This window comes from Halichoerus grypus, chromosome 9 (genome assembly GCF_964656455.1).
Source record: "Halichoerus grypus chromosome 9, mHalGry1.hap1.1, whole genome shotgun sequence".
Taxonomy (NCBI): domain Eukaryota; kingdom Metazoa; phylum Chordata; class Mammalia; order Carnivora; family Phocidae; genus Halichoerus; species Halichoerus grypus.
Window position 1 is genome coordinate 52,525,027 of NC_135720.1, and position 25,524 is coordinate 52,550,550.

Consider the following 25,524-nt stretch of genomic DNA (forward strand, 5'->3'; position numbering starts at 1 on the left):
CCCTTCTGTGCTGCTGGTGCCATGAAGATGGTGCAACCACCGGGAAATGGTTTGGCAGTCCTTACAAAGTTAGACAGGAACCTATCCTATGACCCAACAATTCCACTCCTAGGGGTTTACTCCAGAAAATGAAAAAACGTCCACAAAGGACTCAATACCTGGATGTCCCTAGCAGATTTATTCAAAATAGCTTACAACTGGAAACAATCCAAATGGCTGTCAACAGGTGAATGGATGAACAGACTGTGGTACAGTTATCCAATGGGATACTACTCAACAATAAAAAGAAATAAACTTCTGGTATATGCAAAAATAGGTTTATAAACTAATGAAGCCAGCTGAAAAAGAGTTCAAATTGTATGATTCCATTATATGAAGCTCAAGAACAGAGAAAACTAATGTGTGGTGATAGAAATCAAAACAGTGGTTGTCTTTGAGGGAGTGGGGTTGACTGGAAAGAGGCATAAAGAAATTTTCTAGGGTGACGAAAATAATCTATATTTGATAGGCATATGAGTTATATTAGTGTATACATTTATCAAAGCTCATTTAACTATACCCATAAGACCTGTGCATTTCACTGTATGTAAATTATACCTCCATTGAAAAAAATATTTTTATTTGGAAAATGTAAATTTAAATGGAAAATTTATTTGCACAAATTAGCCTGGGGATAAAAGAGTAATATTACAAGAAGGGTTATCACATTTTCTTCATCTTCCTAGAGGATATAGGAAGAAAAATGCCTTTATTTTATTATTACTTTTTGAAGTTTTACTTATTTTTATTTGAGAGAGAGAGAGCGCACATGCATGCAAGCTGGGAGAGGGGCAAAGGGAGAGGGAGAGAGACTCCTCAAGCAGACTCCCCGCTGAGCGGGGAGCCTGACAGCAGGCTCCATCCACAGACCCAGAGATCATGACCTGAGCCAAAACCAAGAGTCTGATGCTTAAACAACTGAGCCACCGAGGTGCCCTGCAGAATGCCTTTAAATGACAGCAAAAGACTTCTGTAGAAATTCATATTTGAGTTCACACACCACCATGGCAGATAAAGGAAAAGACGGTAGTCCCCCTAATCGAAAGGTTGGTACAGGGGCGCCCGGGTGGCTCAGTCGGTTAAGCGTCTGCGTTCAGCTCAGGTCATGGTCTCAGGGTCCTGGGATCGAGCCTTGCGTTGGGTTCCCTGCTCATCGGGGAGCCTGCTTCTCTTCCTCCCTCTGCCCCCTGGCTTGTGTTCTCTCTCTCGCTCACGCTCTTTCTCTCAAATACATAAGTAAATTTTTTTAAAAAATGAAAGGTTGATGCATACTACTTATATTGGGTTGAATAGCATCCCCCCAAAGTTCATGTCCATCTGGAACTCCAGAATGTGACTTTATTTGGAATTAGGATTTTTGCACATGTATTTAGTTAAGATGAGGTCGTCCTGGATTAGGGTGGGCCCTAAATCCAATGACTAGAGTCATTATGAGGAGGCCATGTAGAGACACAGAGACCACAGAGAGGGATGAAGGCCATGTGACAATGGAGGAAGAGTTTGGGGAGATGTTGGACTGCTAGCTAGGGAATGCCAAGGATTTCTGGCAACCACCAGAACCTAGAAAGAGCCATGCAACAGATTCTCAGATTCTCCCTCGTGGCCCCAAGAAGGAATCAACCTTGCTTGAAATCTTGACTTCAGACCTCTAGCCTCCTGAACCGTATGAGAATAAATTTCTGTTGTTCTAATCTACCACGTTTGTGGTAATTAATTATGATAGCACTAGGAAGTGAATATACTACTCATTAAGTTATCAAAGAATAAAGTTTTAAGTATTCAGCAATCTGGTGTATACTCAAGTAGACTCTAATCAATAAATTAAAAATATGCTCTGAAAAATATATGCTTTTTTTTTTTAGTATACATTCAGATAACACACAACTGAGATAAGTGTATATATTCTTTGGCTACTTCATATTGTCGTTTTCTAATGGAACAATAAATCCTGAAGATCTGTCCCTGTTAGCACACAGAGAGAAGGCTGAATGTGCCCCTCTGTCCTGCCCTGGGACCAGAGAATTAGTCTTTCTAAAGACTGAGCTGTGTTCCAGGATGTGGATTTACCATGATTTACTTTACCATCCAGCTCACTTAGATGAATGTTTATTAAATGCCTCATCCTGAGTGCTTCGATTTAAATCTGTTCAATTCAATCCAATCCCAAGCAAACCAATTCAATAAGCATCTACTGAGCACCCTCTTTGTGCCAACCACTCTGCTGTGATCACATTTTTGTCTCATCTTGATTGACTACCTCGACCCTTCAGGTCTCATAGCAAAGATACTTCTTGAAAATCTATTGTGAAATATAACACAAGAGACTGATAATAAGACCATAGTAGGGACGCCTGGGTGGCTCAGTTGGTTGAGTGTCTGCCTTTGGCTCAGGTCATGTTCCCAGGCTCCTGGGATCGAGTCCCCCATCGGGATCCTTGCTCGGCAAGGAACCTGCTTCTCCCTCTGCCTGCCGCTCCCTTTGCTTGTGCTCTCTCTCTGGCAAATAAATAAATAAAATCTTAAAAAAAAAAAAAACCCTAAAAAATAAGACCATAGTAAAAGGGATTGATGTTTGGGATGGATAAAATATTTTTCTTTTTCTATACCGACCTCCTTATTTTAATAGGCTCTAATGTATTTACTTAATTAGGCTTCTTAGGATTTGGAATTTGTCCCAGATAGCAAGGTGCAACTCAACCTATCAACAAGGGACAGAACTGCTGAAAGCATAAAGATCAGGATTCCATCGGATTCACCCTGAGAAAGACACAGTCCTCGAAACAGTGATGACAAATCCAAATGTTTTGTCTTGCAGTTATTCAGCACTTACTGGTCCTGTTTCAGGTTGTGCAGGCAGGGGCTTCCTGGCCTGTGCAATAAATAGCCACTGGCTATAACACAGTATCTCATTCAGTTCTTGCTGCACTTTAACTGTTGCTTTCCTGCTTTTGAGTTAGACTGGGTCTTACATAATGATAACTCTGAGTCATCATCCCTTTAATTAACAATTTAAATTCTTTTTTTTTTTAAGATTTTACTTATTTATTTGACAGAGAGAGACAAAGTGAGAGAAGGAACACAAGCAGGGGGAGTGGGAGAAGGAGAAGCAGGCCTCCCGCCGAGCAGGGAGCCCGACGCGGGGCTCGATCCCAGGACGCTGAGATCATGACCCGAGCCAAAGGCAGACACTCAACGACTGAGCCACCCAGGTGCCCCTTAAATTCTTTTCTTAATAAAGATTTTATTTATTTTACAGAGAGAGAGAGCACAAGCAGGGGGAGCAGCAGGCAGAGGGAGACGGAGAAGCAGACTCCCCGCTGAGCAGAGAGCCTGATGCGGGACTCGATCCCAGGACCCTGGGATCATGACCTGAGCTGAAGGCAGATGCTTAACCGACTGAGCTACCCAGGTGTCCCCAATTTAAATTCTTGGCTCAGGATGAGAAAGCTCTACCCAGGGGATGGGGATGGCCGGGCACCATCTAGGAGGCTGCCCTCCTAGGATAGGGTTATCCTGCTTCTGCCTTGGAATAATTGGTCTCTTCTCCAGGCCAAATGTCCTCCATTATTTCAACAGCTCCAAAAAGGAAAGTCTCCATCTGCCGCACTCTCCCCCCTTTTGGAGGCAATATTTCCTTTAATTCTTGCCCCGGAGATAAGTGTAAAACTCCGATGCTCTACAGATAACAGGATTGTTGTTTCCCTCGATCTGGACACTACTCAATCTCTAGTCCCATGAGTTTCTTGCTAAAATGGGCCACCCCATAGTCTAAATAAGACTCTTTATTAACGAAAATTCCTAGATCTTTTTCACACAGGAAACCTTTCCCGTCAAATCTCTCCTGTACATCTGTGCACAAGGTGTTAGCTATTTATCTCTTTAAACTTCCATTTGCCTGATTTGGTCCATCCGACGAAAACATTTTGAACCTCAGTGCTGTAATCTGTGGCATTCGCTGTCCCTCCTAGACTCGTGTCATCTGCTTATTCGCTAGTCCTGTCTTCTGAATCTTCAGCCACATCACCAGGGAGAATGTAACGGAAACTAGAGACCTGTGGTGTACCATTAGAGAGGACCAGCAGATTGGTACTATATCATTAGTCATGCAACTTGGAACCTTGCTTATGATTTTCCCCCAAAGTATTATGCTTCTGCTCCTATGAACTGTTTGATCCATGAAATAATCTTGGGAGATTGTGTCAAATACTTTGTGGTAACCAACACAGACCATGGTGATGGCATTCCTCTGATTTCCAGCCGAATTTCCACGCCCTCTCACAAGTACACCTAGCTAGGGTAAGCCTTAAACGTAAGGGGAATTTGCTCTCAGAAAGCCAATGTTCCGGTATTAGTAATGACCACTTTCTTTCATAAGAGTGCATTAATTTCCACATCCAGAATCCCAGTCTGTTTCGAAAATTGGGATAAAATATGCCCCTCCGTTCCTCTAGTGCTTCTCTCCCGTCCATGATTCTTGGAAATTTCCATCTGCAGCACTGAGACCCTCTGTGTAAACTCCTGCACTCAGGGGATGTTTTGTCTGAGCCTGAAGAGATCTGAGCTCGTTGAAGTGGTGTGCAGCTTGTCGATATCCCTGCCTCTCCTCTCTGTCCTGTGTTTGTGGCTTCCAGTTTGAGATCCTTTGCTTTTCGGTGCTAAACACATAGAAACAAATAGTTACTGCCACTTGTGAACTCTCCAGTCTATTTTGAGCAGTGGGTTAATTCTGTCCTTGTTCTTCTTGCTTCAAAAAAGAAAAATTAACCCAACGACACCTTCCTGCATTCTTTAGTGCTTTTCGTGACTGTCAGCCCCTTCTGTGTTTTAACTTCTGCTGAGACTTTTCTTCCTGCCTCCTCCACTTAAGTATGAAAGGTTTGTCCTAGATTAGGCATGCCTGTCGGCTGCAGGCGTTTTTCTGTTTGCATGCTTGTCCCGATGCCCCTTTGTATCTCCAGGGCCTGGCACAAATGCCTTGCACCTAGTAAGTGTTCAATAAATATTCATATATACGGATTTTCAAAAGGTAAACTTTGAAAGCTAATTAAGAATTGATTTAACTGTCGTTACATGGCCACAGGAGGCCTTTGGAGAGGGGAAAGGGTTTGGAAAATTATGCTGACTGTTAACCCACTGGAGAGAAGCAGGACAGAAGATTGGTTAGTTTTTCCTTTTCTGACCTTTCCTTTAGCAACCAAGAAGTGGAAGACCACAAGGGCATTGTTGTAATACACCCCTCCCTCCCTTTCTTTTTATCAATCAAAGCGTATTTATTGGGGATTCGCTGTGTGCAAGGCCGCAAGAGGTCACAGAAGCTTTTACCCAGCGCTGATACAGCGCTAATAACCTCATCCACTTGTCTCAGGGTGTGGTCAGCTTTTAAAATGCAGCATCTCCCAGCCAGGAAAAAAAGCCTTGGGAGATGACACTCCTCGGGTCTCAGCAGCTAACATCTTGCTAACCCCAAGAGACAGGCCGGGCTGGCCCTAGCTAAGTGGCCTCTGACAAGACATGGAGCCCTTCTGAGCTGTCATCCGTGGAGATCTGACAGACTCGTCATCTGTGTTATGGGGATACCCAATAATATTTGCCTTAAAGGCTTGTAGTGAGTAAGAATCTAACAAAATAGGGCGCCTGGGTGGCTCAGTTGGTTAAGCGACTGCCTTCGGCTCAGGTCATGATCCTGGAGTCCCTGGATCGAGTCCCACATCGGGCTCCCTGCTCAGCAAGGAGCCTGCTTCTCCCTCTGACCCTCTCCCCTCTCATGTGCTCTCTCTCTCTCATTCTCTCTGTCTCAAATAAATAAATAAAATCTTTAAAAAAAAAAAAAAAAAGAATCTAACAAAATAATGTCTGCATGCACATGTGCTTTATTAGCTCATTTGTTTATTCATCTACTCTTTGTTGCCTTGTTGGTCCTGTCAGCAGGGCCCTGCGCCTAACTGGGTCCACCAGAGACAGCACCGGAAGCAAGGGGTGCAGGTGCGAGGCAAGTAGCCCACGCGGGCTGGAGCGACTGGGAAGCCTGTGTGTCCAAGGGTGGGCTGCTCCGGTGTGGTGTGGGAGGAGGGGTTGCCCCCGGAAGACCTGAAAGGTAAACTTGGCTGTTTTGCCATGGGCTGGTAGACCTGGTCGACAGAGGCTCTGTCTTTGTGGTCATTGCCCAGCCCTCCTTGTCTGGACTGCGTGTGCTGTGCCGGCTTCACCCTCTCGGGTGACCTTCGAGTGTCACCAGGCTCAGAGCTATCCCAGGGATGGGGTGGGGGAACTGAGACCGAGAAGCTGTGTGTTGACAGCACAGACGTGGAGGACTCCCCTGGAAGGGGACCTGTGGGCATGCGCATGCCCGTGGATGTGGTGGGGGCTGCACATGGGGAAGGGCTGGAAGAAAGGAGACGCGGTGACCTATACGCTCTGCTCCCCTTCCCTCCTCCTGGGAGTGTCTGCGGAAGGGATCATTCTGGGCTCAACTTCACGTCCCCAGTGGGCTCTGCGCAGGGCCTGGCACACTGTAGGTGCCCAGAAAATATTTGTCAAATGAGACAGGTGGGAAGAGTCCATTTCCGGCCAGCGGTTCCCTTTTGAGGGCCCAAGAAGTTGCTTTTGGGCCCTGGTCTTGTAGTGCCATGAGGCCCGTGGGGGCCACCAGGGGACGCTGGTCAGAGAAGCAGCGACCTGCCTGCCGTGTCCATGACGGGATGATGCTGGGACCACGCTTCCCAGGATAACTGAGAAGACTTTGTGATCCTTGGTGGTCAGCAGCCAATTAGGGCTGCGGTTCGTTGTCCTTCCTTTAAGTGAGACCAAAACCATCTGGGGCGAGCTTGCCAGTACTGCTTGTTCCAGCCCTGGCGAGAGCTGGCAATCCTAATGTTTGAAGCCCCTGGGATTTTTCTTTGTGAAATGAAGAGGGGAGCGAGCCAGGGCGCAGGGCCTGCGTGTGCAGGCGACGTGTGGTGACCCACGCCGCCTCTCAGCTCCCAGCTTTCTCGAGAGCCGTGGAACCTCCCAATGCCAGGCTGTCATCCACAGCTGCACCCCCACGAGGGGGGGTCTAATCTAGATGGGAGACAGGACTCTAGGACACCCCGCAGGAAGCGATAAGGAGCCTGGCGTTCTCTGGATGCATTTGGGTAGACTTCTTCAGCGTGGTAGATACAAATGAGGGCTCTTGTTGTGTGCTGTCTTTGGGGTCCCTGCAAGCAAGTTGGTTGGGAAACAGAGTTCCTATTGACAATCTCTTCTTTGCAGAGGGAACAAAAGGAAAGAATTATTTGTCTGGCAACAGCGGTAATTTATGTCACGTGGGGCTTTGCAGATTACGATGGATTCTCACGGCCATTTTCTCATCAGATCCTCACGGCAGCCTGGTGGTTGGTGTGATGCCGGCGAGGTCCTGATGTCCCTGTTTGCCAGGTCAGGACACTGAGGCCCAAGTGTCACACGGCTGCTCTACTTCCTTCCCATGGTGACTCAAAGCCGGCTCCCCTCATCCCTGCTTGCTGGCTCTGACCACCTCTCCCCTCACTGACCCCTCAACCTCAGGAGCCTGGTCCTTCCTACTGGGGAAGCAAGGCTCTCAGTTACCAAACATGGAGGAATAAAACCAGTTTCAAGATAATCTGCACTTGCTCTTGCCTTTCATGTCGAAAAGGCATCTCTCTTTGACTTGCATAAGAGGTGAGGGTGTTAGTTCTTGGGTTGTTTTCATATTTGTTCTCTGCTGACCACTGTACCTTGCATACCTGGGTCCAAAGTGTGCAATGTTCTTAGACAGTGGGTTCTTCGAGGGCAAACACCAAGTCGCTACACTCATTCCATAGCACTAACCCTGTGTCTTAGGCACTTCAAAGTTTTGCAGAGAGTATCCCAATGAAGATATTATAGCACGTTTCTGTGCTTCAGTATGAACAACCGCGTGCCTGGAAATCTGTGTGAAAATGTTTGTGTTGGAAAGGTGACTGCCTCAAGAAGCCTTGGGCAATTCACAAATCCCCAAGGCTGGTGAATGGATTCCCATTCCCTGAGGCACTGACTCGGAGACTTGTGATTTGTGCTATTTGAATCTTACTGTTTTATTGTTAAAGCTTGACGAATTTCTCTTAGCAAAGTATTTGAAAAGAATCTAAGTCTACTGTTGGTTTACATTACAGAAAATCATCTCAAAAAGAGAGTTGGCTTTGTAGATAAAGACCGAACTAGAAACAACCAAAACCCCAAACCACCAGTGCTTTCTCAAAACTAAGTGTAAAGTATAAATAGAGAACAAAACAGGAAATAGTGGTTTGCAAAAAAAAAAAGAAAGAAAGAAAGAAAGAAAGAAATACTTGTAGCTGCCCTAAAAAGTGCCTTTCCTTCCACTGTAGGACATGAGCTCGGAGAAAGCCGCTGGCCCCAGCTCCTAGTAGAGATGAGCATCTTCCAGCAAGTGCTGCCCTACTCTACCTGCGACTACTCTTTAACAAGCCTTTAGAAATACTTGGGTCGGTCTATATGCCTCAGGTGCTGATTCAATAAATGTGCTCTTGTCTCCATCCAGTCATCGTGGCCTCAGCAAGTTGATTGGGTTGTCTTACCCACCTAGCTTTCACTTAGTATCAGTGCCTCCTCTCTATGTCCTAGAAGACGTGGAGGTGTGGCTTGAAGGGTCAGGTTTCCTTCCTGCCCCCTAACCAGCCCCATTGCTGGCTCCTTACATGCTACCCAGGGCTGACCCTGGGAGGCAGTTGGAGGGATTTGTGCAAGGAGCCCTGGGGTGGAATCTGAGTTCTCCTCACTAATGGGCCATCTCTGGGCCTCAGAGCCTCCTCTGTACGCCAAGGGCAGTAATGCTTATCTCACAGAGTTGTTGGGAAAATTAATAGAGATGAAGTAGATGAAGGCCCCTCTTGGCAGCATGCGGTGCCCTACGGTCTTGCTGGACTGGCCTTGTTGGAAAGCAGCTCTCGGGCTGAGCCTGGTGGAGGCAAGTGCCCTGGGCTGGATCCTGATACGCCTCAGTGCTGGGGAATGAGAGGATCTGGGAAGAGGGTTTGGGTTGCTTATCATTCATTCATTCATTCATCATTTATTTGAGAAACATGTGTTAAGGCCCTAAGATGTGCCAGACGCTGAAACAGGTGGACTACATTGATCAAGACGTAGCGTCTCCTTCAAGGTGCTCGAGTATATTGGGAGACACAGACAAGGATACAAAGAAGTGGAATGACATGTTGCAGGTGCTATGGTAGACATTGTTCAGTCACGGTCACAGAGGAGGATGTAGAACAGAAACATTCTGTCCAGGCAGAGCGGTGGGGAGGGACCCTTTGGGAAGTCACCTCCGTGAGGCACACAAGTCTCTGAAGGTGACTCTTTCCACCTAGCTAAGGGGAAAGGCTTCACGTTTCGGGCAGAGGCTGATGCTTTTTGAAGAGAGGCTAGAGACAGGGCTCTCTCGAAAAGCTGAGCAGAGATCAGGTAACACTACTTTCCTGACTCCAGCCTTAGAGAAAACCAGGAGTGGAGGCACCAAAATAGAGGGGTCTGAGGAGAACCTTTGTGACTGACTTACCTTGAGTTCTCCTTCCTTCTACCTCTCATTCAGATAGGAAGCAGGCCACTTTCATGATCACGTTCAAGCCCCTGAAAGCCTTCTGGAATGGGGTGGGTAACGGGGGTAATCTCCAGTGGCTGCACACAGGGCAGCCCTTCAGCTTGGATGTCCTCTAGGGTCAGTAGCAAAGGGGGAGGCGGGTGCACAATTCCCCAGGGAGTGCCAGGCTGCAAGAACCTGGTGAGGGTGGGGAGCCGGCAGGCCCCAAGCTCTGGCTTTCACTTCGTCACCCTGTGGCGCCGAGAACCTCAGCCCCACAGGACCCCTTCTCTCTGAACCTGGGCTCTTCGGTCCTCATCCTGAGGACACGCATTGCTTCGGAGCTGTCCTCCTGGCAGATCACGTACAGCTGTCTCTTCTCCCCTTCTAAGTGGTAAGCTTCTCGGAGCAGGAGGGGAACGCAGAGGGCCGGCTCCTCCATGGCGCCTCGGAGACTGCACGTCTCCACATAGGCCACGCAGGCAAGGCTTGACCGCAGCTGATCGAAGTCTTGGCAGAACCCCTGTGAATCCAGGAAGAATCCCTCCCAGAGCAGGACAGCACGGGAGGCTCGTGAGGAGCCGCTTCCAGACCACCTGCCACTCACCTCCCCGGCTGCCCAGGAGGCTGTTGTAGGACAATTTCTCATTGCCTCCCGGGTGCTGAGGAGCTGTGGGGCTTTCGCTTGGCTCTCCTTCAGGGTGCAGCTGCAGACTCTAAGACTGCTTCTCTGCAGCCTGGTGGCGCCTCAGCAGCACGTGCCACGCCTCTCAAAATGCAGTCATCTGGCGCCTTTTGTGGGACGAGGGACACCGGGGAATTGGTACTCCTCTTGCTTTTGCTGTCTATGTAAGTAAGAAACTGTCTGAATTGAACAAGGGCTTGTTGGCTCTTCACTGATTGAATCCATCGGTTGTGCTCAACAGGGAGGTTAGAGATCTAAACGTGCACCGAGGCCCAGAGAGGCTGAGTGGCTCCTCTCCATCACTCAGCTGATTAGGAGCAGAGCCAGGACTGGGGGCCAGCCTTCTAAGTCTGGAGTCATTTCCACGAGCACCTAATACTATGCTTTATGTACTGTGAACACCCGCTGAAGTGGTTGCGGATCTGATCAGTCAAGTCTTCGGGGTTATTTGGTGTTGTGGTGTCCGGTGCAAATGCGCACAACGACGGCCACGTGATGAAGGCCACACCCATGTGTCTGAGCCCCGGCCCCTCCCCCGTCCTCCATGCTGGTACAGCAGGCCCCGCTGATCAGTGTCTGCAGATGACAGGGCCACGCTCTCTCTTCTCCAGACTAAGAGGTTATAGATTGAGTTTATTGGTTTGTTTTTCTATTTTTGAATACACACCAGATACAAAAGGTGGAAACCAGTGTGTGGAGAAAAGTCCCTTTCCCTCTCCAGTCCCTCGACCCCAGCCCTCGCACACCCCCACCTCCGAGAGATGCCTGCTACCATCTTTAAACTTTTCCAGAGATACTTTATGCATGTAGATGCATATATTCCTGCCTATGTGTGTGTATTTATGTGTCTTCCCAGCTACCATGTAAGAGCATGCTCTACATGCGACTGTGTAAACGTCAACCTTTACCTTGAAGAGCATTTGCTCTCGTTTTATATAGCCACGATTCTGCTGACCACAGCAATGGCAGAGAGCATCCTCTCTCCTGCCTCCCCCCACGTTCTTCTCACAACCCATGGGTCTGCATGTAGGCACGGCCCCACGTGTGGCCACAGGTAGACAGACTCCATCCTTTGAGAGAGCAGAAAAGATAGGCAATTCTCAAAGGAGGCTTTTTTACAAAGTTCCCATTCTGTTGGGTCATTAACTGATCTGACTATAGGGCAGGCAGATGCCATCCTTTTCCACGTATGTCTGTCGGGCTCTAACTAGGAAATCTCTTTCATATTTAAGACACTGAGTATTTAATGCAGGGAAATGGCGATGAAAGAGCCAAAACAGGAGACTGGACAATTAGCTACAGTCTCTGCGGGTGTTACCACCCCCAGGTGGAGGGACAGAGGGAAGGGGTGGTGCTGCGGAAGGCAACCAGGTTAGCACGGGGGAGAAGTTTCTGGCAGAGACTCAGCGAAGCAAAGTGAGAGGGCGTTAGGTTCCCTGGCTTCACCCATGCCAACCACCACCTTTCAAACTCAGACAAGCACCTCCCTTTGGGCAATCCAGCCAGCAGCCAGCTGCCACAGCAGCCTTGGAAAACCGCTTGGGGGGTCAGCCCCTGTCACACAGAGAATTGCAGGGGCAGGGTAAGGGATGGAGCTGAGGAAACAGGCCCAGGGCCAGCCCCCCGGAGCTCCAGAGTGCTGTCTTCTAGAGGGACAGCACCTGAAGGGGGGGCCCTGTCAGTGTGGGGGTCTTGATTAAAGGAAAGACACAGGCACCTGAAACAAAGAGGTGGTGACTAGTCCCTCCTGGGCCTGGCACCTGCTTCCCCGCGCTCTCCGACACTCACCTTCTGAGGAGCCGCCCCAGGCCCGTGGGCCCAGATGGCGGTGCTCGAGTTAAAAGCAGCCCCTCTCTTCTCCTGCCCGCTGAGGGGTCAGGTGGGTCCCAGAAAATAGGTAGATTCGGGCTCCAGCTGAGCAGCTACCCTGCCAGTGAATTGTTCACACCTCTGGTGTGCCTATCTCTCATGTTTCAAATGTTCCAAAGTTTTTCCAAATCCTGCAGATTGGAATGGTGTTTTCCCCACTTCCCTGGGCATATTCTCTGCTCTTGCTTGACGCATCTTTCCTCCCACCCCTTAAATATGCGAATCTTGGCTCTCCGTCACCCTGGCAGCTGCACCCTTCCTGGGTGCAGTGAAGGTTTCAGTGTGATGGAGAGGAGGGGCTTTTGTAAGTTCAGCCAAGGGGGGCATGGATTTGATGGACTTTTAGAGTCTGCCTTCACTGCAGATGGCTGCTTACAGGAGGCAGGAAGCCCCCCTCTTCACTGCACCCCACCGCCCCACAACCCCCACCCCCGGACCTTACCCAACAGCAGAGTTGGGAGACACCGATGTCCTGAAGTCTCCTTCTATGTGCTAGGCACATTTAGAAGCTTCTTTTCCGGGCCTTGAGGGAACAAGTCTGCACATTACAGCTACTCTGAAGATATTTAACAGACTCATCACCTTTGAACATTCTGCTGAACCTGCTTTCTACCTGGTTATTTTGTCGGACAACTGGGACTTACCAGTCCCTTTTGTTCCTGGGTCAGTTCCCATTTTTCCAGGACAAGTTGGCCTATTTACAGTTTCTTTGTACTCACCCTCGTCTATTTCAACAGGTAGAGAAAAGGGCGTATCAGTATGTAATTAACGAAATAAAATACCTATGGATAAACTCTCCCATGTTTTAAAAAAAACAACAAAAATTAATTATATGTTATTCTATTTACCTTTCTATTGCAGTAAAATGATTGCAGCTAGAGTTTGGTGCACTTTATCTTAGGTTTCTGAATATCACAAAGAACTCATACCTTTTCACAGAGTTACTTCATCGTATTACCATTGCTGTTGTCATTGTTGTTATTGATTCATAAATTGGTATAACTTGCTTCTTTGTCTTCTTAGCACCATCACTGATACTCTTAAAATCATCCTTGTTCTGGTAATAATAAGATGTTTCAAGCTAATCCTAACTTTTCTCTGTCCCCAAGATATAGAATTGGCTATCTTTAAGGAGTTTTGGTTTTATTTAAAGTGGAGAATAGTATCAGAAAGCAAAATGTGAGTGCTGGGAGTGAGTACACATGGACATTGGCTTTGGCTTTTTTGGCCCAATTTTTGTGTCAGAATTGAGGAAAAGGTGTATTAAGAAGTTCCTTTTCGGGGCGCCTGGGTGGCTCAGTCAGTTACGCGTCTGCCTTCGGCTCAGGTCATGATCCCGGGGTCCTGGGATCGAGTCCCACATCGGGCTCCCTGCTCTGCGGGGAGCCTGCTTGTGCATGCTCTCTCTCTGTGTCAAATAAATAACATTTAAAAAAAAAAAAAAAAGAAGTTCCCTTTCTCCATTTAACAGGTTATAGGGACAGTAGTCCCTCTTATGGTATGAAGGTTTCACTGACCATCAAAGTGTTCTATTATATTGATCTATTTCCATCCAAAATTTAAAAATATGAGAGCACACCTCTGACCCCAGCTGTGGACTGTTAGCCGAGGTCTGAGGGTGGACTGGCCTCGGTGGTGAATGATTCTGCCGCAGGTGTCAGGTGCACGGTGTGGGCCCGGTATTGCACTAGGAGCTGTGAAGAGCAGAGCGACGCGTGAAACACGGCCCCTAGCCCCCCGGAATGCGCAGAGCTCATTTACGTGCAGGAAACCGTGGGCAAACTGTAGAAGGTGTCGTCACCTCGGTGCCCGCTGCAGCTGGTGGTGCAGGCGCTGGGTGGCCCAGGCGACGAGAGCAGCGAGAGGTCGCTGTGTGGAGAAGGAAAGGTCTCTGAAGCAGGAGCGGATGGGCCACCTTGGAGAATGGCTGAATTTTAGACAGATGCCAAGGCCCATCCTTCTCCCTGGAAACGACCTCACACACACCCCTGGGCTGCCTGCGAAGCCGTGGGGATGAGGGTGTGTACAAGGCTGCTGGCCACACCAGCTTACGGTGAATTCAATATGGTGCCTCAGAATGAGAGAAAATAGGATTGTGGTCAAATTTTGAAATGACAGAAAGAGCATCACACCGAGGACAGGAACCCATGCCATACAGTTAACGGAAGGAAATAATTTAGAGTCCATTAGGAGTTTAGACATCTTTCTAGCTGCCTCCTCTCACAGCTTTTAGAAACATCAGAAAGCCATCGATCCTGCTTCCGGTCTGGCTGGGCCACTCTTCTCCACGCACCTGCTCTATTACCAGCTCTGTGCATTTAGCTTATTCTGCCTGGGAAAGTCCTAGCTCGATGTTATCCGTGTGGGCTTCTCCTGCCACCACTCCTTCCAACCTTGTTAATAGAACTGATTTCTGTCCTCCTTGGTGTTCTCCTAGCATTTCACATGAAACCTGTTAGACCATCTATCCCCCATATTATTATTGCCTCTTTACTTACCTGCTCTCCATAGTGAGTATCTTAGGAGGTGTCTTTTATTTATTCTCATCTGTAATCCAAGTGCCTCACACAGTATTTGACACTCACTGCACATTTAACAGATATTTGTTGGATGAATTAATATCCGAAGGAGTGATGAAGGAGTGAATGCACGAATACATGCCTCAGGATTGAGTTAGGGAACTCAATGGTACCATGCGATTGGTGTCTGCTTTGGATTTGGTAATTCCTTGTTCCTTACCTTGATGAAGCACCGTTAGCCAGGACCTAGGTTTATATGTATTAGATTTGCAAGGCTAACAGGTAAAATGTCATCCACAAGTTCCTAGACCAGATCTTAGTTTCTCTTGGTTCAGTCGTAATATTTCCAGCCAACCCTTGTTTTGATAAGAAGAGGGAGATTTAGGAAAACAGCAGTAAATCACTTGATTTAATATGTCAAGCCAGGATTTGACAACTGCTGAAAGGTTTATAACTTGAAGAATTATAGACTTGATGATGAGTCTGTTCTAGGGAGAGAATCTTTTATGTTTACTAAAGCTCTTTGCTCCAAGATGACTTCCAAATCTGACATGAACTAAGGCAGTCTGTATTCGCTGAAGTCTGCAATTGAAAGCAGAGAAATTCAGAGGTATCCTATAACACCTCCAGGATTTTGAGAGTTCTCAAGTGATGTACGTGTTTAGTTGTATCAGCTCATGTGTCCATGGAAAGGATGCCTTTGGACAGCATTTGAGGTCTTTTAAGGTCTTTGGAGATGAGGGAAATCATTGGGGGAGGGCAGTAACCCAATTTCCACCTGGTCCCTCAGTGGAAGGGCCTGGAGGGAGGTGGTATCAAGGAATGGACGGGCAGTGAGCTGTTTCTCTCTTGAGAGCTGTTCTCTCTCCCTGTCCACCATCTGTTTATGACATTCTAACTAATCTCTACACCCAATGAGGGGTTCAAACTCACAACCTGGAGATCAAGGGCTGCATGCTCTACCGAATGAGCCAGCCAGGTGCCCCTTATTTATGGCATTCTTGTTAGCTCTGAAATAAACTTCTCCATTATTTTTGGTCATAAAGTCCTTCTTTTTTTTATTATTTTTGGTCACAATTTGTTTACGACGTTAAAGCAGTGGCCAATGAAGTTCTGTAGCTCAGGAGCCAAAACCATGAGAAAACAAGAAAACAAAAGGCCATCTAAAGAAACACAAATTTCCAAAAAAAAAAAAGAAAGAAAGAAAGAAAAGAAAACCACCCAAAAAACCCTTCCAGACAATGAGAATTATTCACTCATTGTTTATTTTTCTATTTATAATAGTGTTTTTCTGCCTATGGTTTTAAAAATTCAAACAATGCAGAATGGTACAAAGACAGCAAAAACATCTTTGAGTATCTTCCCACCCAGAGACAACTACCATCAGCCTTTTGATGATTATCTTTCCAAGACCTCTTTCTGTGCCTAATACATGCAGACTTATCTATAGCTACATACATAAAAAGATATGAATAGAATCATACTACATATGCTAGGAGCATATGTATACATATACACATATTTAAATTTACAATTTATGAATGTGAAATATTTTATTCATAAAATACCCATTTTATGAATGTGAAATAATTTACTTAACTAAAATGGTTTGAGAGACATTTTGATTGCTTTCAGTATTTTACTATTATAAACAATGTACCAGAAACACCCTTGGTCATATATCTTTGTGTTCTTCTCAGATCATCTTCTTAGGATAAAGCCTTAGGAGTAATGCAGGTGGCTTAGGAAGTGTGCTTGTGGAAGTTTTTAAGTGATTTTCAATTGTCCTCCAGAAACGTTAGCCAGTTTCCACCCCTACCAACGGTAAATAGGAATGCTTGCTCCCCTACCCTTCACCAACATGAACTATTGATTAGGTTATTCACATTTAGCGATCTGATCGGCAATAAATGATGTCTCAGTGTACTTTTGGGGGAGGTTACCAGTAAAGTTTAGGATCTTTTCTTTTGATAATTGACCATTTATTTCCCTCCCTTCCTTTTATCCTCTTTCTCTCCCTCCCTCTCTTCTTCCTTGTTTCCTTTCTCTCTCTCTCTGAATTATCTGTGTCTTTTGCCCATTTTTTCTTTCAGTGTTTATTTGTATTTTAAAAATTTGAAGGAGTTTTTTTTTTTTTTAAGATTTTATTTATTTATTTTAGAGACAGAGAGAGGGAGAGAGGTGGGTGGGGGAGGAGCAGAGGGAGAGGGACAAGCAGACTCTGCGCTGAGCTCGGAGCCCAATTTGGGGCCTGATCCCAGGACTGAGATCATGACCTGAGCCAAAACCAACAGTCTGATGCTTAACCAACTGCGCCACCCAGGTGCCCCTTGAAGGAATTTTTTGTAATAACCTCTCATTGGTCCCTCATGTAACAGTTTCTTCAGATTTTCATTTGTTTTTACCCTTCTTCATGATTTTACTTTCACTGTATGAAAGCATTTGAGTTTTATGTAGTCATGTGTATTAATCTTTCCATTTCTGCGTCCTGAGTTTTTCAATGTACTTAGAAAGTCTGTCCACATCCCAAGAGTATTAAAATGTTGACCTTTGGGGCACCTGGGTGGCGCAGTCGGCTAAGGCTTTGACTTTCATTTAGGCTCAGGTCATGAGCTCAGGGTCGTGGGATCAGGCTCCATGCTCAGTGCAGGGTCTGCTTGTCCCTCTCCCTCTGCCCCTCCCCTCACTCTCTCTCAAATAAATAAATTAATTAATTAATAAAATCTTTTTAATAAATAAGTAAATAGGGGCGCCTAGGTGGCTCAGTCAGTTAAACATCTACCTTTAGCGCAGGTCACCATCTCAAGGTCCTGGGATCGAGCCCTGAGATGGGCTCCCTGCTCAGCGGGGAGCCTGCTTCTCCTTCTGCCGCTGCCACCCCACTCTCTGTCTCAAATAAATAAAATCTTTAAAAATAAATAAATAGAGTGCCTGGGTGGCTCAGTTGATTGGGCGACTGCCTTTGGCTCAGGTCATGATCCCAGGGTCCTGGGATCGAGCCCCACATCTGGCTCCCTGCTCCTTGGGGAGCCTGCTTCTCCCTCCCCCTCTGCCTGCCGCTCTCCCTGCTTGTGCTCTCTCTCTCTGCCAAATAAAAGAAATAAAATCGTAAATAAATAAATAAATAAACGTTGACCCTGATTGTCTTCAGTACTTCTTGTTTTTTTTTAAAAGGTATATTTTAGTCTTAGGAATCTCTAGAATTAATTTTGCTCAAATACAGCTGAAATTTTATTTATTTCTAAGTGTCTGTTTTCCACAACTCAGTTATTGAGCTTTCCTGTACTGATACGACACGTGATCTTAGATTTCAAACAAATGGAAACTTAATGTATGTTTAATTTCTGGACTAACTTTTCCATCGATCTGATTGCTTATCTCTGTACCATACTGCTGCCATTGTTAGAGTTTTATAATACATTTTAGAAACCGGGAGAACAAGTTTGTCCGCCCCCCCCCCCCACCCACCGTGGGCCTTTGTTTTGTCCTTCATTTCCTAAAGTCCGTTCAGATTGTACTTAATTTATAGAATGATTTAGGTGACAATTATATTTTAGAAGTATCCATCTGCCTAATAATAGAATAATCTTTTTTATTTATTTGAATCTTATTTTAGGCCATAAGTAGAATTTTTAAAAATATTATTTTCTTCATGTAAGTCCTACTTCTTATTGAATTTCATGAAGAACTGTGAAGGGTCTGCAGTTTTATCCTCTGCAAGCAAATAAGTCAGCCTACTACCATGTCATGGATATGGTGGAAGGAAGGGGCTCCTAGACCAGAGGCACAACAGGTGTGTTGTCTTCATGTTCCCACCTGCTTCCCTTGTCCAAGTTCCACGGTGGATGCTATACATGCAGAGGGTTCGTGTCCCAGCTGAGGAACTCTAGGCTCAGGAAATCAAATGAGAGGTCAGGACAAGCTTCTGTGACCTAACTGATGAAGAATGAGAGGAGTAAACCAAGGGAGAAGAAAGAGAGCATTCTGGGAAAAGGGAACTATATATGCAAAGGCCCTGTGGTAGGAGGAATTGTGGCCACTATAAACACCTGGGAAAAAAAGGTCACTATGCTGACTCCATTATTTTTCTGGCTAATAGTGCTATAGAGAGCTAGCTTGTTTATTTTTCCCATTACAAATGATCTATTTGTTCTGCCAAAGTGCTTAGAGATTTTTTTCCTTTTTTCTTTTGAGTGTATCATTTTCATTAGGATTTCTTGCTGTTGTACATTCTTAAAGAACTTTTCTTAAGACACAGAGAACCTCTTCATTATGGAAGACAGCTTCTTATATATCTTTGAGTATTTTCCTTTACTATTAGTTTTAATCTTTTCATTAAACATCGGATAAATTGTCATTGTCTATCTTCCATGGTTATGTTCTCCCTAAAAAAAATCCCATCTGTCTTATTTCCACTGCATTCCAAGATTGGGACCCTTCCTTATTTTCAGTATTAATCTTTGCTGTGTTTACTTTTTTTTTGAGGTTCATGTCTTAGTTTTGGAAAGGGAGATTTTTGGGGACCCTGAGCTTTTGTCACAATTTGTCACACATTTCCAAAGTGTTTGGGTCTGTTATTAAAATACCACTTTGTAAGCATTTTCCTCCAAATCTTGAAAATTATTCCAAGGAGACTTTCAGAGAATCCCCATAATTAAAATTCCCTCTTCAGTTTTTAAAAGTCTCTGTCTTGTTACTTAACATTGCATTTACTTGTGTATTAAAATTGTATTGATGTGAAAATAGCATCTTCTTGATCAGTGGATGACCTATCTCCAAGTGTGTCCCCAATTACTCTGGAGCTCTGTATGCCACCAATAATGGTTCATTGCTGCTCCACTAGCATGAAATCCATTAATCAGATTTAGTTTTCAGGGAAGGTCCTTCATGCCCTAAGATAGATGTACTTCCACAGAAGTAAGGACGTAGAAAGTAGCACAAGTCCCGTTTTTCCCCTCACAGTAGAGAAAGAGAAGTAGAACAACAGAAAAGCCCAGTTTAAAAGATGACTATTTTTCGGGGCGCCTAGGTGGCCCAGTCAGTTAAGCGTCTGACTTCGGCTCGGGTTGTGGTCTCGGGGTTCTGGGATCGAGCCCTGTGTTGGGTTCTGTGCTCGGTGGGGAGGCTGCTTGTCCTTCTGCTCCTCCCCACCCCTTGTGCTCTCTCTCAAATAAATAAAAAAAAATTAAAAAAAAAAAAGATGACTATTTTTCTAGGAAATATTTTTTTTCTAACGTATTGAGAAATTTGGGGATAGTTCAGTATAATTTTGAGTGACACAAATTCCTAGGATAATATGCTAATTAATTTGTTACCCTTTCTTTACTCCCCCAAACCTATTCAACAAGAAGACGTTTGTGAGGGAGAATCTAAGCAGAGAATCACAATTCACCAGGGAAGGACTGCAGCTGAATAAACCTTCACCTGCAGGAACAAAGAGATTCAATGCCTTGTCTGGTCCTGGGTTTTCTCTGACTGACTTTTGATCTTAATGTTAGAAACGTTGCTGACCTCCTCACTAGAAGCAAAGTAGAAAGGTAGAAAAACAGGTACTAGACTAGAAAAAATCCTGTTTCCCAAATATATGTAAAGATAACCAATAATGCAGAAGCCGGAACTTGATCAGGAGAGTTCAGAATGGGACTCGGATCCAGTTCTGCACAGCAAAAATGTTACTGAATAAATTTTGGTGGGTTTTCGATGTTTTGTGAAGCCTCTTTTTTGAAAATGAGTGTTTGGGGTATTTGCTGGCACTGTGGGGTCCTGACACCACGTCTAGAAAAGGAACGATAGCTTTGTTCACATGTTGATGGATTTATCTTCATTGATCATTATTCACTGACTGTAAGATGCCCTTGATAATAGAACACCTCACTGTTTCATGCACCAGAAGAAAGAAAAAATGCTCCTTATGGAATTCTGATATGCTTACGGTGCTTTAGGGTACATTGTGATTTCAGAGACATTAATGAGTGATAAAACATGCATCTTAGAATCAATGAGATCTGGTATTTTTCTTACACAAAAACAGGGAAAACTGACATCCTCAACAGCTTGTCTATCTACCTGAAATATATAACAATAAATTTATGCTTTAAAATTCTATGTACTAGGTGTGATATTTCCAAGAGCAATCAAGATTATGGAGAGAATACTGCTACTATTCAAAGAATTAACAAAGTGAACTGACATTTGTAAAAGATGCCCCTAATTTCTCCTGTCATGTTTTCAGATACCAAATATCCACTAGTCGATATTTTCCTTCCCGAGCAAAGCAATGGGGTTCCTGCAGTGTTGCCCAGACCGAAGGATAGAGACTGTAGAGACGGCTTCCATCACCTTTCCTGACTCTTTCTGTAGCCTTTTGAGCAAAAGCTTCTCATTTCCACTGTTGGCTACCACTAATGCTCAGAAATACATTTTATCATTGAACATCCCTCCTGCATTAGAGTCTAATGTTCTGTCCCACTTGTCACAGTCCTGAACATTCAAGGAAATCTGACCCCTGAGCTCATGATACCACTGTGTTCTCTGGGTTGGAGTAGATCAACTACCTCTTGCTGCAAGATTTAGGCAACTCTACCTGAAGGAGCTTGTTACTAGTATTTTTAAGGCTACAAATATTATCGTATGTGGGGTATCTGCGTGGGGGAAAGGATGTGTCCATAGTGAACAATTATCCACAGTCCCACCATCTTTGCCATCGGTGGTATTTTAGCATGTCTCCTTTCACTTTTCCACCACATAAATTTTTGCGGAGTGGCGATAATTTTTATGAGCAATTTATGAGATGCTTTTTCACTCAACCTCCTGTTATTGAAATAGTTTTGTTAAAGGCTTTAACTGACTGTTTTATTCTGTAGATATATGAACTAGTCCCCTATTGCTTGTTATTTGGGCTCTATCCATTTTATTTTTATTTTATTTTTTAAGATTTTATTTATTTGACAGAGAGAGACACAGTGAGAGAGGGAACACAAGCAGGGGGAGTGGGAGAGGGAGAAGCAAGCTTCCCGCAGAGCAGGGAGCCTGATGCGGGGCTCAATCCCAAGGACCCTGGGATCGTGACCTGAGCCGAAGGCAGACGCTTAATGACTGAGCCACCCAGGCGCCCCGGGCTCTATCCGTTTTATTTTTGCAATTCTAAATCATGTTAAAATGAACATCTCTGTATGTAAATCTCTCTCCACATTTTGATCAAGGGGCAAAACGTATTTTTTTTTAGAGAGGGGGAGAGAGAGAGAGATTGGGGGGGAAGGGCAGAGGGAGAAGGAGAGAGATAATCCCAAGCAGTCTCCATGCCCAGTGCTGGATCCCCATGTGGGGCTCAATCTCACAACCCTGAGATCATGACTTGAGCCGAAATCAAGAGCCAGACACTTAACCGACTGAGTCACCCAGGCGCCCCAAGGGACATAACTTTAATACAATTGATTTGTATTGTTAAATTTCTTTCACAGGAAAACTAAAGTCAGAACCATTTATAACCCAACCAAAGGGACAAGAGTGGATGTGAGAGGAGGGTTGTATTTATTTAATACTATTATTATATCACCTCACAGTTAAACTACCTGGGGAAACTGAGACACACACTGATGAAGCCGCCTCGTTGCTTGTGTTTGGAGCTGGGAATTGATTGTCCTCTCCCCCCTAGCCAGTATCGCCCCTACTTCATCATGGCCCCGTGGAAATTTGTTCTCCTGGAAATTCTACCAGGAGCCCGAAAGCACTGTAAAAACTCCTCGTGGTGCCTGGCTCTCTCGTATCTGGTCTTCTCCTCCAATAAAGGATAGGGATGGCCCAAAACACCAAACTGGATACATGTTTGCCTCACAAACCAAACAAACCCTTCTGTTTTTGTTTTGCTTTGTGTCTGGACTAATTCTTAGCGCCTCTTCTGCCTGTGAGCGATTGGTCACTTCCTCCCGTAAGACTGGCACCAGCAGACATGCAGTCTCACAGGATCCCCGGGAGAAAGCGAGGCCGACCCCCGCTTCACTCAACACCCATGAAGATGGCGGTTCATAACCTTTATTCCGCTTCAGCTGGCTCTTTGCCAGCAGTGAAGATCCCAAGGAAAAGAGGGCGGAAGCCTGGGTACAAGGTACGGCTCCATCATCTTCTCTCTCCACAGTGACGCTGGGCTGGGCCCCGGGTGCTTGGGCGGAAGGCCCCTGCCCGCGGCGAGGGAAGGGCTGGCAGCTGGGGCCCGGCGGGCCGGCCACGAGCTTTCTCTCAGGCAAGCGCGTCACGGACAGGGCCTCGTTGTCCCCCCGGCACACAATGCATGCGGCCCCTGTCGTGTGCATTTTTACAAGCCGAGAAAGCAAATTGCACCAGATGGGGAAAGTTGTAAGGCGAGCAGATTTTAGGGTCATAGCTAAACACACGTTATTAAGCCTCGCATCTAAATTAGTGTTTCAGACACCGCGTGTTCCCCTAACCGGGCCTCCTAGGGCGGCGCTCAAAGCCACTTTCCAGAACTCCTTCGTCGTTGGTTTTAGTAGAAGCAGATGATGTTCCTGAGACATCTGAATTAATAATGTGTGCAGGCTCGTGGCAAAGGACACAGGAGCGCTTTCCCAAACAGAGCCCCAACAAGGGGACTCATCACGAAAATTCGGGGTGTTAATTCATAGTTTGCTGCTTATAAAAAGTGCTGACGTCAAGTTTGGCTCCAAGGAGGCCTATCAGGCAGAATTAAAATCCCGTGACCCTTTGAAGACTTAACAGTTTGGAGTGGCGGGGGGTGGAAAAGAAATTCTCGGATGTAATTGCAATCACATACGGCAATCTGAACCGAAGGAGGGAGAGCTTCTCCTCCCAGAGGTTTTTGAAGAGGCTACTAGAAAAGAAAGACTATTGAGTTTGTTCTTCACGAGCCTTTTGGGCATTAGAAAATGAGCTTCAGAAGTTTTCCTTCATTTATTTTTCTTGAAATAAAGAGCTTATGTTTCCATCTTGAGATCTGAATACTCAAACCAAAATGCAAATAGGCAATTAACTCCCATATATTTAGGAAAATGTATGGAAATTATTTCAGGTCAGCAGGAAGACAAAGCTTCCGGAAGAATTGGTAATGAATTCAACCTTTATCCCTTTGGTTCTCTGCAGTTCCTCCAACTGCTGGAAAATAAAACTGGTAGGTGGGGGGAAGGTGACTCCAAGTTATTTGGGGGTCACGGGCTTTAGTAAAAGGAGCTTTTACTCAGCCATCTCCTGAAGTAGAATCTTCTGTCACTGGTTATTTTTCTAACAAAGAGAGCCTCCTTTTTCTCATGGGCACGTCAGCTTCAGTCAGCTTCAGTCAGCTTCAGATTGTGTCTCTGAAGCGGGCACAGGGCGGGGCTTCCCAGCTCGGCTACCTGCGCCATTGCTGAGGTGCGGGAGATGGGTCTACGAGGCTGGAGCAGGGCAGCCTTCTATCAACAGAAAGTTGATAGAGCCAGGGAGCAAATCCAGGACCTGAGGAAACACACTGAAAACTCTCTCCTAGTTGGCCTTTCTCCTACTCCCCTGGGAGCTATGACCCAAGCATGAAAATTACCGACAGACACACCATTTCTAGGGCCAGGAAAAATGGAAATTCAGTCCATGGAATGAGCCCGACTTGGCAGTTGTCCTGTGTCCTAAAAGGGGCAGTTTTCAGGGCTCCTAACACATAGAGACATCTCGGGGCGGGAAGAAAGCTTTTGGGGTGGTTAGCTGACAATCCGGGTCCTACAACATGGCAGGCAGGTCTCATGCCCACGCCTCACAGGGACAACAGGCCCCAGCTCTTCCTCGAGTCCACCTTCCACGTATTTGGGGAAATGTGTGGGAATTATCTCAGACCAGCAGCTCCCAGACAGCTCCCCAGGCCGTGGGTTTGGTGTTCGGGAACGACTCCAAACCAGGTGCCGTCTGCTGGAAGTGCTGACTCCCTCGTGGTGACGCAAGAAAAATAAGAACCATGTGAAAATCTTCATAAGCTAAAATGATTCCACCCAAAGGATCCTCCTTTATTCGGAAACTTCCTACTATTTTCTTTTTAAAGATTTTATTTATTTGACAGAGAGAGACAGTGAGAGATGGAACACAAGCAGGGGGAGTGGGAGAGGGGGAAGCAGGCTTCCTGCAGAGCAGGGAGCCCGACGTGGGGCTCGATCCCAGGATGCTGGGACCATGACCTGAGCTGAAGGCAGACGCTTAATGACTGAGCCACCCAGGCGCCCCTGAAACTTCCTACTGTTTTGGTGTTAAAATTTATTTTATCTAAGTGTTGTACGTTGTCACGACTTGGGAATTTTAAAAAGTGTTTTATTAAATGTTGCATGTTGTCAGGATTTGGTAATTTTTAAAAATGTCCTTACTTGGCAAAATGAATTTGGCAACCTGTTAGGTCTCTCCAGTTTTATTCTGACAATTTCTGAGACCCAGAAGCCCCATTTTACCGTTAACGAAAAGGTTTTAATTGTGGGGGAGCCAGCAAGGAAACTGTACAGTTTCATTTCATTTACCAAATGGCCACTAATTTGGCAATGTTAACTATCTGAGATACAGTTAGGGAGACAGAAGTTGTTAAAAAAGAAATCCTGAGCAAGCGAAATAAGGTATTACTTGGTCTACCCTTAAAGATCTTGTATTTTACTACTAAGAAAACATTTCCAAGCCCTCCTTCAGAGTCTATTTACCTTTATCATAGGTACATTTCTTACAAGCTCAATTATAGCAATATAATGGCCTTTGATTTGAAGGGGAAGATATTTTGGGAAAGAAGAACGCACACACCTGGACACGGAATAAACATAATAAGAATTTTTGTTATAATTAAATGGTATTTTATTAATAATATAGAA

The 25,524-nt window shown here is 45.5% G+C and overlaps 1 protein-coding gene across 6 annotated transcripts in view; it reads left to right on the forward strand.

Annotated features, from left to right (window-relative positions):
- The window catches only part of SCML4 (Scm polycomb group protein like 4), a 114,952-nt gene that overhangs the window by 30,061 nt on the left and 59,367 nt on the right, over positions 1-25,524 (forward strand). For 4 of the 6 annotated variants that reach the window (XM_078054912.1, XM_036080227.2, XM_078054914.1 and 1 more), the window contains exon 2: positions 22,576-22,790. The exons of 1 other annotated variant lie outside the window; for it this stretch is intronic. In XM_078054912.1, coding sequence (XP_077911038.1) covers positions 22,635-22,790 — 156 coding nt within the window. In that variant the 5' untranslated portion in view covers positions 22,576-22,634. Of the gene's footprint in view, positions 1-22,575; positions 22,791-25,524 lie in introns of those variants that run through there. One more of the 6 variants, XM_078054916.1, reaches the window with a different exon arrangement.